This window comes from Larus michahellis, unplaced genomic scaffold (assembly GCF_964199755.1).
Source record: "Larus michahellis unplaced genomic scaffold, bLarMic1.1 SCAFFOLD_34, whole genome shotgun sequence".
NCBI classification, from domain to species: Eukaryota; Metazoa; Chordata; class Aves; order Charadriiformes; family Laridae; genus Larus; species Larus michahellis.
In genome coordinates, this window is record NW_027436399.1 from 2,352,405 (window position 1) to 2,369,490 (window position 17,086).

At 50.0% G+C, this 17,086-nt stretch overlaps 1 protein-coding gene across 1 annotated transcript; it reads right to left on the reverse strand.

Moving 5' to 3' along the window:
- Nucleotides 1–15,520: 15,520 nt before the first annotated feature.
- Nucleotides 15,521–16,441, reverse strand: LOC141737346 (olfactory receptor 14A16-like). The gene has a single exon (XM_074572030.1). The coding sequence runs from the start codon at nucleotides 16,439–16,441 to the stop codon at nucleotides 15,521–15,523; it is 921 nt and encodes a 306-aa protein (XP_074428131.1).
- Nucleotides 16,442–17,086: the final 645 nt, after the last annotated feature.

A 17,086-nucleotide genomic window follows, 5' to 3' on the forward strand; every position in this document is an offset into this window, starting at 1 on the left:
CTCCCGCACTATTTGATTCCATCTGCTTTTTTGTGTGTTTTGTTATTGGCTTTGTGTTTTTAATGATTACATTTCTCATCATTGCTGTTGATATTGTCATTTATGGTTTTTATGCTCCTACACAAAGGTTTCACTTGTGTCACTACACCTGAGACATTTACGTCTTAGTTTCACCTGGTTCCCTTCTAAAAATGTATTTCACAGTGGCTCAGAGCTGGCCTCTTTCACAGAGTCTCTGTTAACAAAGCAAGATCTCCCTGGTGCACTGCTTTAATGCTGGGGTCTTTCTCCAAACATGCCTGAGGAAATTCACCCCTGAAGTTCTTCTTCCTCCATGTGTCCAGGAATAAAAAGCTGACTGTCCGTTTGTAACATTTTAGAGATATTGGACTGGATTTAGGAGTCACCAGTCGGTGCCTGGTGACAGGTAAGATCGTGGGTTTAACTGAGGGACGTACCCCAGCCCTTCACACAGATGACATAAAGGCCACCCATCCTGTGGGAGGGGAATCTGGAGCTGTCTGGAGAGGCTGGTGTTTCTCCAGGGACAGCATGTTCCTGGGGTTGTGCTGGGATGGCAGAGGTCAGAAGGATGGGGTCTGGGGCCTCAAGCAGAGGCCATGTGCAGACCTCCTCTGGGCACTCTCCCGTTCCTCCCCACCTGTCTACAGCAGGAATTCCCACAGAGGGACAGACACGTCCAGGTGTGGCCACGCCACGGCTCACTGAAAGGGCATGAAAAGTCAAGCTGTCTGGGTAGCCCTCTCCTCCTAATCCATCCCTGTGTGCGGCTGGCCTTGTTCATGGTCAGCCTGCGCCACTGCCTCATGTGGTGTCCCTCATAATGCGTGGGCCCGTCTCCTCAGGGTCACTGCTCATCCTGTCACGTCCCACCTGGCACTGTAATACGGTGTTTTTCTTCCCCCTGATGCAGGACTGGCCACTTCTCTTTGTAAAACTTCAGCAGTTTCTTCTGGCTGACTCCCAGAATTTCCCAAGGTCCCCCTGGACTGAAGATCCATTTTGTTCGTTCTTCATGTTTGCGTGCAGGCAGCTCACCATGGTTGTGGTGATGCATCAGCACAAGATAACAGCACGAGGAGTTGCAGGGCACTACAGGGAATTAAAGACATTCCTAATTTTGTACTGTCCAGCAGAGGAATTGTCACGACAGCTATGTTAGAAACATCTTTGTGTCCCGTAGAGAGGGCACAAAGCAAGCAAATGTAGGGCCTGTGGGGAAAGAAGCTGGGCTGTTTGTAGAGGAATCTACGACAATGGTTAAAGAAAAGAACTTGGGAAGGGGAAAGAGGAAAAAGGAAAACCGAAAGTTCAACTCCAGCACAGAACCACGGAACCCTGGAGGCTGGAAGGCAGCCAGCTTCCACCTTCTCTGTGCTTCCTCTTCAGGCTTGATGTTACTCAGAGCTCTTTTCTCATGCATGCCAGCCTCCTGCCACCTTGGCATGACTTCCTGCATGTTGGCATGGACCATTCTGGATGACGAAGAGGTGATCCTTGACCACCAAAAAGCTCTCTGCAGGACCCACCTGGCCACAGACATCCTCTGATCCAAGGTTATCAAAATCTACCTCCCTAACTCTTATGCCCATCAGTCTTTATCGTATGAAAATGAATTGACTTTCTTAAGATATATATCTAGCTAGCTCCCATTGTGTACTGATTTATCATGCTTGGGTAAGTGAGTTAAAGGAGGTGAGCTCATCACAAGGACCAGAAGAACAGCCCTGCCCTCAAAATAAGGACTTCTCAGAATCATTCCGCTGTCCATGAAGGATAAAAGATACCCCTGGAGAACCGAGATAATGCCAGTATCCTCGTCCCTCTTACACACCTTTGAAACTCTCCCAGTGTCCAGCATCACAGACAAGTAATTAGCAATAGACAAACTCCGGGGACGTCTGGATCAATAGACAAGCCGCGAGAAGGCTGATGGCTGATGGAGCTGCAGAGATATAGCTACTTTGTGCAGTTTTACTGTGATTAGGAATTGGTACTCCGTGTGTGTGTTAGTTAGTCATTAGTCAAATAATAAGGTACCTGAATGCTTGAATGGCATAAGAACCCTGTGTTTAACCACATTTGAGGTACCCCAATTGAGCTCGGACACCTCATGCACATGACTAAATATTTACGCGTGCACCTCTGTGCTTTGTGTCCTAGCCTCTCTGCTCGGTCAGCACGGGCCACTTGCAAATTTTCATAACACAAGTGACTGATTGCCACTGCAGTGGGGCAAGGTCTCTCCCTTCTCCGTGCAGTAGATGTGAGGCAGTTTAGAACACAAGACACATCACACCAGGGTCTCCACTCATGTGTTGCACTCTCAAAGTGCTGTTTTTTCTCTTGCCCAACATTTACTCGCCCTCTTCATAATACAGTCAAGGAACAGGCCAAAAAATCTCATGGGGGACCTGTCAGCAGCACCTTGTCATTCATGGAGATCACCTTCACCTTTGTCAAAGGCCCTTGAGGGCTGCAGAGACACCACTGACAAAACCCCTCTTTCTTGCCAGGGCCGCCCTTCCCAGCCCTGTTTCTCTCTGTTCTTGCAGACAGCAGGCTTTGCTCACCGTCAACATCCAATTTCAGCTTTAAGCTTCCAGGTGCCGTCCACTTGACCGTGTCTCTGCCGTGAAGCAAAGCCTTTGCACACAGAAGGTCTTCAATGCTTGGTACCAGGTTTCCTTTAAGAGACGTCCGAGCTTGGCCTGGAGCTACACCTGAGGTGCCACAGCCCAGATGTGCACCAAAACTCTCAGCCAGGGGAAGAGACAAGTTGAGAGAGAGCCTGTGCTTTTTGACTTTGACAGAGGAACTGCCAAGGCGTGGTGGGACAAGGCACACAGCTTGGGGTGCTGCAATGGATGGCTACAGGCTTTTCAGGAGAGACGGGCTGGAAGGATCAGGAGTGGGGTTTCCTGAAAGTGAAGCCGTTAACTGGATGTATGGCGCAACTCCTTGGGGCAGGTGAAGAGTTTGGTGAGCCTTTGTGGGGGAGGGTGAGAGGAGAGGCCAGTAGCAGTGTCCTGTCATGGTGGGAGATAAGGAACCCACAGTCAGGATGAGGAAGAGGGTATAGTCTTTCTGAAGGATCCCAAGGAAGCGTCTGGCTGTACGAGCCTGGGTCTCGCTGGGGACTGCCATGATACTGGCAGCTTCTGAAAGAGGAGCACAGCAGCACGTACAGTCCAGGTGGTTTCTGGAGTGTCTTAGGACAACGTCTTAGCACAGCTGCCAGATGGGCCAACAAAAATAATGCCAACCTTGATGTGATACCTGCAATGCAGGAAGAGCTGGTCAGAGACGTGAAGATTGGCTTCACGTAGTGGGGTAGTGGGGTACTGACGTAGTGGGGTCCCAGCACTCCAGGGGAGTGAGGAAGCAGAACAGAAGACTGCAGACGCTGGACCTCAGAGGTCCTTTTGCCTTTGGCCTACGCTGAGGAGTTTTCGTGGGGATCCAATGGTCAGGAGCACTGAAGGTGGCGCAAAGCTCTGTACAGCTGGTCTTCAAGGACAGCATCCTCCAAGGAGAACATTGGCCTGTATCAAAACTCAGTTTGAAACCTGAAAGTAAATTCAAGGGAATCATAACGAGATTTCCAACTTCAGGAATTCTTACAGAAGAAAACAAAGATATTAGTTGGACACTGCTGTATTGAGTTCGAGTAGGGAGAGAGAGTTCCAAGATACTCTATGTCTTTTTTGCCTCAGACTTCCCCAGCAAGGTCTCTCAGGGCTTTGTGCCTCGAGGCAAGACTCTGGACAAGAACAGCCAATGGTGGATAGGAATGAAATCAGGATCTACTGGAGCAAACTCAACCACTACCAGTGCATGGGAATGGACGGGGTACATCCAGAGGTGCTGGAAAGTAAGAGAATGTCACAGTGAGGCCACTCTCCCTCATCTTGGAAAGGTCCTGGAGACTGGCGGGACTCCCTGACATCTGGCAAAAAGTAAATGCTGCATGCATCTTTCAAAAGGGTCCAGAGAAGGAGGTGGGGAGCTAAAGGCTGCTTAGCTTCCCTTTAGATGAGGAACATGTCCCAAAGCATGTTCTCTCGCACTGCATTTCTGGGTGCCTGAAGGAGACGGTGCCTGGATGAACTCAGGGAACATGTACACCGGTTACGGTTTGGCACTTGGAGGGCCATGGTGTTATGTCATTGTACGCCCCATAATGATTTGGCCATCTCAAAAAAAGGGACGATAGGAGGGAAGTGCTAGCAGGTGGGACCATTGCTTGACTGCAAAGAGATAAAGGCAGGATCTATCCAACGTATCCAACCTTCATTGCGCCCAGCTTCTTTTAGATAGGAGATACAGTTGTGAAATATATTAAAATAAACATGTCCTGGGCTTGCCTCACCAGTGCCCAGTACAGAGGCACCATCACTGGGCTTGCAAAGCTCCAAGGATGGAGATGACACAAGCTCTCTGGGAAATCTCCTCCAGTGTTTGCCTGTCTTGGCAGGGAGAAAGTTTTGCTCATTTGTTTCAGCTGATGCCATTGGCCCTCATCCTCCCATCACGCACAATACTGAAGAGCCCGTCTGCATTTTCTTGATGCTAGCCAAGAAGGTGTGGGAAGGCTGATATTAGGTCTCCCCAAAGCCTTCTCTTCTCCAGGCTTTGCACTTCTGCAGCAAGGTGGCCAATGGCTTTCTGGGCTGCACTAGGAAGAGCACTGCCAGCAGGTCGGTGGAGGTGATCCTTCCTCTCTACTCAGCCCTGCTCCAATTTGTCTTGCCCATTTCCCTCAGTGTTTGCTACCCGACTACCTTCACTTAGAGGTGGTGGTAGGGCTTCAGGTTAGTGGCTGTAAATAGGGTAAAGGCCTCTCATGAATGTTTTCACAGTCAGTGTCACAGAAGTCTAAACATCCTCTGAACAGACCTTACCTCTTCAAACCTTCCAACCCCTACTGTTCTGCGATGCTGATTCTTTGATTCCATTGTCATTGCCCAGAGGGGCTACCACAGATGTAGACTGCTCCAGGGCAGGTATTTATATTTAGGCCGATCAATGATGTTGTTGCTTTAATGTTTTTTTGTTGTGGTATATGCTGCTGTTGTCAGGGAAATCACACAAACACTTGAAGGACAACGGAAGGGTTACCACCTTAGTGGCCCTCCAGTGAGCTGGCTCCTGTTTGCCATTGGCTCACTGTCACTGGGCAGGGTGTGGTGTAAAAGGTGCTGAGCAGAGCAGGACAATCACTTCTGGCTGTGCTCCTGCTCATACAGCCTCAGATGCTGTTGGCCGCCTTTGCTGCTGGCTCTTGTTTGGCCTGATAAAACTCAAGGAGCGCCAGGGCCATTTCCACAGAGCTGCTGCCCAGCCACGCAAAATGATCCAAAACGGATCAGAGCAGCCCTGCTCTGACATCAGCCTGGTCTCTCAACATCCTTGGATTCATCCTGTCTGGTCCAATGGACTACCAAAGGTTGACCTTACCCATGTAGCCCCTGACTTGATCTGCATCCACTGCTGGATTTCGCATGGGGTTCTGCCTCTTAGGCACACGGACCTGGGAGACCTTGCTGGTGAAGACGCAGGCCAAGAGTACCTCGTACCTATCTACACCTACTCTCTGCAAATTCAGCCGTGACCACACATTATCTTTGTTTATTCTTTAGCTGTTCCTGAAGGAGTAACTGCTCATTGTTGTGCCCTTCAAATCCCTTGCAAGTGTCAACTCTACGGGAGCTTTGGCTTTTCTAAAACCAACCATATTCCTCAATTCCTCCTTTGTTTTCATCCTTGCATCCACCTCTTCATGCTTCTTTTATTCTATGGAGCTTCCCTATGAGTGTCTGGTTTCCCCCAGCTCTTCTTATAACAGCTCTGCCTGTTGTCCTGACTATGGGTATGACCACACTCTCGCACTTGAAAGACGCTGTCCTTGCAGACCACTGTACTGCAGACCCTCTGCTGCCCTTCTGTGCTGCTCACATGGGCTCCCCCCAAACAAGTCAGAAGACTAGGCCAAAGTCTGCTCCTCTGAGGTCTGTCATCTGCATTCTTCTATTCTCCTTCTCCTTGGGAGGTGAGACCCCACTATTTCATGGTTGTGACAGCCAAGGCTGGCACTGGTTTTCATAAAACTTGTGGATACCAGTGCTGATGGAGTGAAAGATGGAGCTACAGACTGCAGTGGAGAAAACTCGGACTTGAACAAGGCTGCTGTAGTCCCAGGTGGCTGAAGAGAGAAATGTGGGTTGGGACAAGGACTGCCCATAGAGTGTCTGACATTTGGGGTCTTTACTTGTCTGTATTTTCAGCCTCCATTGGAGATGTCGGCTTTCAATACCGTTTGGAGATTGCCGCTATCACTTAATGTGTAAGAAAAGAAATGACGAAAACTGGAGCAAAAGGAAAAACCTTTCTTATTGCTTTCTATTACTGAAATATTTTAACTTCTGAAATTTCTCTGATTAACCAGAAAACAACTAAAGAGTTAAGAAAATCATGCCTACAGGCTTGGCTTGTGGGTGAGTTTTGCATGTTAATGAGCCCTCTGGTGCCAAGTTCCTGAACTGCAGATCCTGAAAGCCCAAGCCTCTGGAGAAGTAAAAGTCAGCAGCAAATCTCCAAGTTTCTGAGGGTGCTACTGGGCCCCAGCGAGGCTAATCAGTGGAGAGAGACCATGGAGGGAATGACCAGGAAAGGGAACCTCGCTGGGAAGGGAACCTGTGGCTGGTGACGCAGGAAGTCAGGGGCATTGGTTACAGGTTGAAAATCAAATCTGGAGGTTCTTGTGAAAGCCCCTGATGTGTTCCATCAAGCAGGATGTTCAAGCGCTGATGGCCATCCCCTAGCAATGGGGATCCTTTCCCTCATGGGATGCTCAGGGCTGCTCCTGGGGGCAGGGAGGTGTGGGGGTGCGCGATGCCGAGTGCAGGACAGCGGTAGGAGTCCTCCTAGGCTCTAGGCAGTGAGTGGGTGGGTGAAGAGGCAAGAAAGCCCTGGAGCTGTAGTGACCTGGTGTCTTCTCAGGCACCTCAATTGAAGATAAGTTAGCCACAGTAAAATACACAAGGATCTGGGCAATTCCAGCCCCCACAAAGGGCCCCCCAAAGCCCCCCCTCTCCCGAAAGGAGAGTTGGATCCCACCAGAGGCTGCCCTAAACTGTCCTATGCCGGTGACTATTCCCCTGTACCCTTGAACTCCTTTGCAAGTGTTCTAGCTCTGTGTGAGCTCTGGCTTTCCTAAATCCAACTCTATTTCTGAATTCCTCCCTTTTTTTGGTGTTGTGTTGTGTTGGTTTTGGTTTTTTTAAATCCTTGCATCCACGTCTTGCATGTTTCCTTTCTTCTATGGAGCTTCCCCATGACTTTCCTGTTTCCCCAAGCTTCTCTCCTGATAGCTCTGCCTGTTGCCCTGATGATGGTTCTGCACACTCTCATACTTGAAGAACTGCTGTACCAGGCTCTGCTGCCCTTCTGTGCTGCTCACACGGGCTCCCCCCTAAAAAGTCGCAAGACTAGGCCAAAGTCTGGTCCTGTGAGGTCTGGCACCTGGCAGGAGAATAAACTTTCTCCTTCCCTTTGGGAGGTGACCTAACAAGGTCATGATCACAAGAGCTAGGGCTGGTTGCTGATGGTTTTCACATCCATGTCCAGCTCTTAGAATGATAGAATCATAGAATCTGTTAGGTTAGAAGGGACCTTGAAAGGTTATCCAGTCCAACCCCCTTGCAGTAAGCAGGGATATCTTCAACCAGAGCAGGTTGCTTAGAGCCTCATCAAGCCTAGGCCTTGAATGTCTCCAGGGATGGGGCCTCCACCCCCTCTCTGGGCAATCTGTGCCAGTGTCTCACCACCCTCAGTGGAAAGAACTTCTTCCTAATGTCTAATCTAAACCTGCCCTGCTCTAGTTTAAACCATTGCCCCTCATCCTATCGCTACATGCCCTTGCAAACAGCCCCTCCCCAGCTTTCTGATAGGCCCCCTTCAGGTTCTGGAAAGCCGCTATAAGGTCTCCCCGGAGCCTTCTCTTCTCAAGGCTGAACAACCCCAACTCTCTCAGGCTCTGTTCGTAGGAGAGGTGCTCCAGCCCTCGGATCATCTTCGTGGCCTTTCTCTGGACCCGCTCCAACAAGTCCATGTCCCTCTTGTGCTGGGGGCTACACAGCTGGACACAATACTCCAGGTGGGGTCTCATGAGAGTAGAGTAGAGGGGGAGAATCCCCTCTCTGGGTCTGCTGGCCACGGTTCTTTCGATGCAGCCCAGGATGCGATTGGCCTTCTGGGCTGCAAGCACACATTGTTAGCTCATGTCCAGCTTTTCATCCACCAGGACCCCCAAGTCCTTTTCCACAGGGCTGCTCTCTATGACATCATCCCCCAGCCTGTATTGATAACGAGGGTTGTCCTGACCCAAGTGCAGGACTTTGCACTTGGCCTTGTTGAACTTCGTAAGTTTGCTCAGGCCCACCTCTCCAGCTCGCCAGGTCCCTCTGGATGATATCCTGTCCCTCTGGCATGCCAACCGCACCACTCAGCTTGGTGTCATCAGCAAACCTGCTGAGGATGCACTTGATCCCACTGTCTATGCCATTGATGATGTTGAACAGCACCGGTCCCAGTACGGATCTCTGAGGGACACTGCTTACCACCCCCCTCCATCTGGACATCGAGCCATTGACCACTCTACCCTCTGGATGCGACCATCCAGCCAGTTCCTTATCCACCGAACAGTCCACCCATCAAATCCATATCTCTCCAACTTAGAGAGAAGGATGTTGTGTGGGACCGTGTCAAAGGCCTTGCAGAAGTCCAGAGAGATGATATCCATAGCTCCCCCCTTGTCCACTCATGCAGTCACGCCGTTGTAGAAAGCCACTAGGTTGGTCAGGCAGGACATGAGCCTGGTGAAGCCATACTGGCTGTCTCAAATCAGCTCCATGTCTTCCATGTGCCTTAGCATAGCTTCTAGGAGGATCTGTTCCATGATCTTCCCAGACTTTTCATTCTGAAGACTGAGTCAGCCTCATGTCCATGGTACAAGACACAAAGACAAGAGGCAATGGGATGACAAACAAGAGGGTCAGGGTAGATACAGGGAGAAACTTTTCCAGCATAAGGATAGTCAAGTGCTGGAAGCTGTTTCCCAGGGAGCGTGCACTGGATCTCTTCTAGAAAGTGACCAAGATGTGTTTGGAGAAAGCCCTCAGTAACTGGTCTGGCCCTGCAGGAGGCTGCTCGAGACACCTCCCGAGGACCCTTCTAGCCTAAATATGACTGTCCTTCCTTCCCCTTCATTTCTTCAAATTAGGGAAGGCTCTTAGGTTGTCTCTGACCACAGAAGGAATTCACATCAGGTGCCAGGGTGCTTCAGAGGTGCCCCCAAACAGCCCTGACCTTTTCATTCCTTGAAACGACAATTGCTTCTCTTTTTATATCCAACTACCCTCCAAAATGAACGGTTTCCCTGTCCATCCATTCCCCCTTGGCCACGCTTTTCATTTTGTTACAACCTTGGGGTATATCTGAGATGGCTGGTGTGCTGATTTTCAAACTTGGGTGGCAAATCCATAAAGCAAATCATTCTCTTTCATGACCTGTAGCATCCTGCAATTCCCCATATGCTTATCTGGTTTGAGGCACTGTCCATCAAACCTTAAATGCTGATGATTTGGCCTTTCAGTCCAGAGGGACCTCGACGCACTTGGGGACTTGGCCAAATGAAACCTCCTGAAGTGAAGTTTCATAAGGCAAAGGGGGCAAGGTGTGCACTGGGGGCAAAACAAAGCCCGTGCACTGGGACAGGCTGTGACCCGACTGGCTGAGGAGTGTCCTGGGGAGAAGGGTGTGGGAGTTATGATGGATATGAGTCAGTGGGTTTCCTACTATGGAAGGAGGATGGAGAAACTGGAGAAAGTCCAGAGGAAGTCTGTCGGGATGGGGTTAGGGGCCTGAAGCACATGAGCTGTGTGGAGAGGCTGAGACAACTGGGCCTCTTCAGTCTGCTGAAGGGGAGGCACAGGGCAGTCTAAGAGCAGGTGCCATCTTCCTCGAGAGAGGAAGGTGGAGACAATCCACCTCCAGGATGTTTGGCAGAGACAACAGTGGCAAGCATCCTCCATGGAGATTATACTGAGCATTAGGAAACACGGACTAGGCGGACGTTGCCCTGCAGCAGGACACCCATCGACTCTCTGTTATCTCCATCTTTGGAGGTTTTCAGCTCCCCAGAATGTCACCCAACCTGACCTGGGGATTGACAACCCTACCTTTTGGTGAGAGGCTGGACCAGAGGCTTCCCCATCAACCCCTTTCCCAAAAACTCTTCCATGAGCCTGTGCCTTGCAGTGTTCCTTGGGAGAGGAGAGTCAGCTACAGGTGAGGTTTTCTTCAGCTCCTGGGACAATTCAGGGTGGCATTGTCTTGTGCTCTGTAGGTGTCTCATCCTACCTTTGATTATTTACATTTCCTGGCCAGTCTCCTTACCCATGCGGTGCTTTAGGCTGTGAAGAAGCTCAAAACCAACTCTTTGACTCGGTTACTTTCATTTGACGTGCTGAAACGCAGGGCAGACGAAGGCAGTTCAGAGCTTCTAGGATCTCTGCTGCACAGTTCGGACTCAGCAGACTGGAAATGCAGGTCACGGTGTTGTGTCAGTGTACTCCAGGGGTCAGGAGCAGTGGGTACCGGTCACACCACCACATGAAAAATTTGCCTTCCTTTGTGCCTTTCCAGAAATCTGGGATCTGTACCTTGGCCTGGACCAACTTCCCTATTCCCACCCTCCACCTCTTACTGGAACCAGGGAGAAAATACATGAAGCAGGCATGAATTCAGGGCAATTCTGTCTACGAGGTGTCATCTTTAAATGGTGACAAAGAGATAGCAGCGAGAGCAAAACCACTGTCCTGAGAACTTCGTGCCAGAGGCTAATTACTGAAAATTACAGCTACTTTGACAAGTAACAGTAAGTGTTGGGAAGGAAATAAAAGAGCTTTAGTGCATCATCATGAAGAATAAGAGTTGCCTTGCAGCAACGTCCTCTCTGTTGTTAGTGATAGTACCACGAATTCCAAAACATGCTTGAGAGTTTCTCTATTTTCCCTTGTCTCTGAAACTCAGCCTCTCAGACCTGGACAGGACTACTTCAAATCTCTGCAACCCAAATCTCTCCCGTTGTTTCTCATGCATTTACCCCAAGACCTTTCTTCCCATCACTTCCGCACACTGTGGAGTCTCTTGTTTATCTGGTCCTCTCTCACACAGCCTTGCTGAAAAATTTTCTCTAAGTCGTGATCCCACTTGTATCACCTCATGTTATGTACAGCTCCAGCCCCCTTCTGCAGAGCTCTATGGACTGGGCAGGTTTCCTTTTTTTCCTGCTTATTCACCTTCACTCTCTGTTTTTGCTGTATTCATACAATTGTTGTCTGAAGCAACACATTTATCTCCTCACAACTTCACCTCTTTCCAGTTGCAGGCTGAGACATTTCCCTCAGCCATCATGAGATGTCAGGCATGACTCAGCTATGTCTTTAAAAAGTGGAGAAACTGAAAAATGAGATTTAGCTGCTCAAAGGGAAACTGCTAAACTCGTGGAAGGGGAATGAAAAACAAACCCCAAAAAACCCAGGGAAGCAGAAAAGAAGCCAAGTCAATCTGGGTTTACCTCAATGGCGCAGCAACAGAAAAGGCTTCCCCACACCTCCACCTCTCTGCGTTCAAACCTGTGCCTGTGCCCCACGTTACCCCCATGTTAGACAAAGTTTGCCCCGAGAGGCTGAACTCACACTGTTTCTGTTGTCTGCATGATGGTTCACATCCAGAAGGGGCCTGGAGACAAAGCTTGTATTTGAGCTGCGTGCATGAGAAGGAAAAAAGGACGGGGTCACGTCACTACACTGCAAATCTCTGTATTTGTGCAGATTCATTTCACCCCAATGCCTAAAACCTGGTTGAGTGATTCTTACCCCAGCTGCCTTGGGTGGCTGTGTGGCCAATAGCACAAATAACCCCTTCCAGCGGGAAGTATCTCCTGCCCTTGTGTGAGGTTAATGCACTCCCTGATTTCTCTGAAGCCCTACATATAACCCAACAGCCTCCAGTCTCTCCTTTTGGGTTACCCAACAAATTCAGGATTAAGACAATAATATCATCTCCCACCAGGACCGAAAGACCAAAGTCAGAAAGGCTGTGAGGAATCAGTGCTATGGCTTGGAGTAGCCATGGCCAGGGCCAGGCGCTGCAGGGTGATTTCCTCCTCTCAAAGCTGTAGAATGGCAAATATGGAGAGAGGTCAGTAGAGCTACTCCAAGCGGTCACTGCATGAGAAATATGCCGTCCACAGCCTGGATATCTGGGTAACTCGGCTCTTGTCAGAGTCGATGGAGAAATAATGAGTATAGTCTATCAGAACTGAAAAATGGTTCATGTGACCCAAGGGTCTGACTTGGGTGACACACAGTAGTGCCTCCAGATGATGAGGAAGCAGAAGGCAGCTGCTCAGTCCCTGAGGGTGATATCAGTGTGCTAGTCTGTCCATCCCAGTTGTGCTCCCACGATGTTCAAATTTGTGTTGTTTTTTATTTCTGTTTTTGTTTTGATTGGATTTTTTTTTTCTGATGCTGTTACCATGAGATCCATTTTTAAAAAGGGTAGAAAGGAGGACCCTGCGAACTACGGCCCTGTCAGCCTCACCTCTGTGCCTGGCAAGATCATGGAACAGATCCTCCTAGAGGCTATGCTAAGGCACATGGAGGACAGCAAGGTGATTCGAGACAGCCAGCATGGCGTCACCAAGGGCAAGTCCTGCCTGACCAATCTAGTGGCCTTCTACAATGGAGTGACCACATCAGTCGACAGCGGAAGAGCTACAGATGTTGTATATCGGGGCTTCGTAGGGCCTTTGAAACGGTCCCCCACAACATCCTTCTCTCTAAATTGGAGAGATATGGATTGAATGGATGGACTGTTCAGTGGATGTGGAATTGGTTGGATGATGGCATCCAGAGGGTAGTGGTCAATGGCTCGACATTTGCAGGGGTATGTAGCAATAGGAAGAGGGGCAATGGTTTTAAACTAAAGCAGGGCAGGTTTAGATTAGACATTAGGAAGAAGTTCTTTCCACTGAGGGTGGTGAGACACTGGCCCAGGTTGCCCAGAGAGGGGGTGGAGGACCCATCCCTGGAGACATTCAAGGCCAGGCTGGATGAGGCCCTGAGCAACCTGATCTAGTTGAAGATGTCCCTGCTCACTGCAGGGGGCTTGGACTAGATAACCTTTCAAGGTCCTTTCCAACCCAATACATTCTATCATTCTATGAGTCTGTGATTCTGAGTCCATACCCACCCATCACCCTCCTTGTGGCCCAGTCCCTGAGCAGTTAAAAAGGGTGCTTCTTTCATCAAATTTCTCTCACAGATTTCCTACCAATATTTTGAGGGGAGAAATGTTCCTCAGAGGAACTTCTATATTTAGAATGGTGCATTTGGTATCTCTACTTCTGCCGCTCTGTTTCTTCTTCTTCCTCTCTCTATTCTGTCTTCATAGAGCTCTCCAAGGAGAGATCCATTGAACCCTAGAATGGTTCAGGTTGGAAGAGACCCCTGAACACCCTTGTACCGGGTCTGGCTGGGATGGAGTTAACTTTCCCCATAGCAGCCATACCCTGCTGTGCTTCCTACTCGTGCCTAGAATGGTGCTGATCCCGCACCAGTGTTTTGGCTATCGCTGAGCAGCGCTCGCACTGCATGAAGGCTGTCCCTCCAACCTCCTCTAAAGGTAGTACACTCGGGGTGGGCAAGTGGTTGGGATGGGCCATAGATGGGACAGCTTTACTGAATTGACCAAAGGGATATTCCATGCAATGTGGCAACATTCTCAGCCATAAAAGCTGAGAGAAAGGAATTGGGAGGACATTCGCTATTAACACATTTGTCTTTCATAAAAACCGCTACATGTACTGAATCCTTGCCTCCCAGGAGGTGACTTGACATTGTCTGATGATGGGAAATAGAGAAAAAAATCTTCCTTGGTTTGCCTTTTCTTCTGCATGTGGCCTTTGCTTTTAAGCTTTTTCTTTTTTTTTTTTTTAATGTTTTTTATTTTTTGATTTTTCTTCTTTCTACTTACTTTTATTTTGACCCATTAGTTTTTTCACCTTATTTTGTCCTGGTCTCTTGCTGAGAAGCACACAGGCTGTTCCTGGAGACACACACGGCACTGTCAGGGCGCTGGCAGGGCTGCTCAGAGACACGAGTCCTTCCCTGGCACGGGCAGAGGCCCTGCAGCAGACTCCATGGCCTCCTGTTGCCACTCCCAGAGGCCGGCAGCACCTCAGCCCCGCGCTGTGTCTCCCTGCTCGGCACCTCTCTGAGATGCCCCACGGCGTGAGGAATGGACACAGGGACCTGGGGTCAAGGAAGCCCATCCCAGTGCTGCATTCAGGGGGTTTCCCAGGGGACGTTACTCTCCAAGTGAAGTGACCTCCAGACACTGTCTGCCCCACAGGCCTTCACTGAACCCCTGGGAATAGCTGACGGTGTTTGGGCTTACTCGGGTTCATCTCACCCCACGCACACAATGTGCATGCTTGCATCTGGTTCCTACAATACAAACATGGACTTCTTCAGAAGACCAACCAACCTCCCCAAGCTGGGGCGAGAGGCCAGTGGTGGTTGTTACTGGATAAGTTGTAAGCATGACCCGAGGGCATCTTACCCCTAGTGTCCATCACAGCCAGGGACAGAGAAGAACCTGCTCTGCTGGTCCTTCCTGTCTTTCCCAGGAGCCCTGGCTGGGCGAGGGACCTGCTGCTTGTCCCCAGCCTGCACACTCACACAGTTAAGCTGCACACAGGTGTTTTCGATTGCGGGGCGCTTTCCTGGGCATTTCCTTGAGAGCAACTTTGGAAAAAGGCCTGAGCCTTCAGGCACCGCCCTGCGGCAATGCCACGGTGTGACGGAGGAGCTGTTGGGGAGGCCAGCTCTGCCGGAGAAGCGCCCAGGGCCTGTCCCTGCCTGTGGGGACAGGACAGCACACAGCAGGAGTATGAGCTGCCAGAGCACTCGGTCCTTACAGCAACACCTGCGCTCAGCAGGAGAGTGTGGAAACAGAAAGAGAATAAGTCTGAAAAGAGCAAGGCTGGTGCTCCCTGACAGTGCTGCTGTGCTGAGACCCTTTCCCCTCCACCTCTGCTCACAGGCACAGCCCTGCAGCTCCAGAGCAGGTCCCAAAGGAAGGATCTTGGGCAAACAAGTCGCTAGAAGATTCTTTCTTTTGTTTAAAGACACAGAGAGCACTGGTCCTCTTTTACAATGTCTGTGGGATTCACAAATTAAGGTAGATGCATAATTACAAACAGCAAAAATGATGACACTTCTTTGTGGACAGCATTATACAAAGAAAACCAATACCAAAATCACAAACCAAAACTAACAAAAGCTACAGAAGATGGGCTTCCCCTGTAACAAGTTACATTCTGAGTGGTTTCCAAAACAAGACCGAAGAAGTTTATTGCTTCTGAAAATCATCTGGTCATCAGTTTCCACAGGGCATCCTTGAGCTCCTGGTTCCTCATGCTGTAGATGAGGGGGTTCACTGCTGGAGGCACCACGGAGTACAGCACAGCCATCACCAGGTCTAGAACATGGGAAGAGAGGGAGGGGGGCTTCAGGTAGGCAAACACGGCAGTGCTGAGAAACAGGGAGACCACGGCCAGGTGAGGGAGGCACGTGGAAAAGGCTTTGTGCCGTCCCTGCTCAGAGGGGATCCTCAGCACGGCCCTGAAGATCTGCACATAGGACAGCACGATGAAAACAAAACAACCAAAGCCTAAACAGACACTGACCACAAGAAGCCCAACTTCCCTGAGGGAGTCTGAGTGTGAGCAGGAGAGCTTGAGGATCTGGGGGATTTCACAGAAGAACTGGTCCAGGGCATTGCCCTGGCAGAGGGGCAGGGAAAATGTATTGGCCGTGTGCAGGAGAGCATAGAGAAACCCACTGCCCCAGGCAGCTGCTGCCATGTGGACACAAGCTCTGCTGCCCAGGAGGGTCCCGTAGTGCAGGGGTTTGCAGATGGCAACGTAGCGGTCATAGGACATGACAGTGAGAAGGGAAAACTCTGCTGCAGCACTGAATAAGAAACAAAAAACCTGTGCAGCACATCCCAAGTAGGAGATGGCCCTGGTGTCCCACAGGGAATTATCCATGGATTTGGGAAGAGTAGTAGAGATAGAACCCAGGTCCAGAACAGAGAGGTTGAGGAGGAAGAAGTACATGGGGGTGTGGAGGCGGTGGTCACAGGCGATGGCGGTGATGATGAGGCCGTTGGCCAGGAGGGCAGCCAGGTAGATGCCCAGGAAGAGCCCGAAGTGCAAGAGCTGCAGCTCCCGTGTGTCTGCGAACGCCAGGAGGAGGAACTGGGTGATGGAGCTGCTGTTGGACATTTGCTCTTTCTTGGCATGGGGGCCTTGTCCAAAGGAGGAAAAAAACAGAAAAAAAATTAGGACAGACGCCTTATAGCAAAGACAGTCTCCTTTTCTGTGTGTTTTTGATTTTCTACCATCACGTCCGGTAACTGTTCTTTTTAGGGGAAGAAATCCTTATTTTTATGACTGAAAATGTGGAAAATGTGGAGTCTTAAGACAGGACAGGACACAGGGCTCTAATCTCTGTGGTTTAGTGCAAAGCCAGGAGACCTGCAGTGTCCATCAGTCTTTTTTCCATCTGCCCTGCGCTTCTGCTTGTGCTGCCTTGAAGATGACTTCACACACAAATTCCTCTTAAAAAACAAACCCAAACAAATAACTGAACTCATATGGGAACAGCGGAGCACTGTTTGAACGGACAAATATACAAATTCTTCTCTTTCCCAAACCAGAGTTAGAGCTGTGATGGAGAGAGCAGGACACAACCCCTCACAGAGACAATCAAAGGACTCTGCGAGGACAGTGCCCGACCCCCAGGGAAAGGCTCAGCCCTCCCTAGGATCCCACAGGAGAGCTCTGCCTTTCTGGGGGCAGCTGGCAAGCCCAGCAGGACAGGCAAAGCAGAGAGTCTGGGGTCCCGGAGACGAGGTGTTCTGAGGGGAG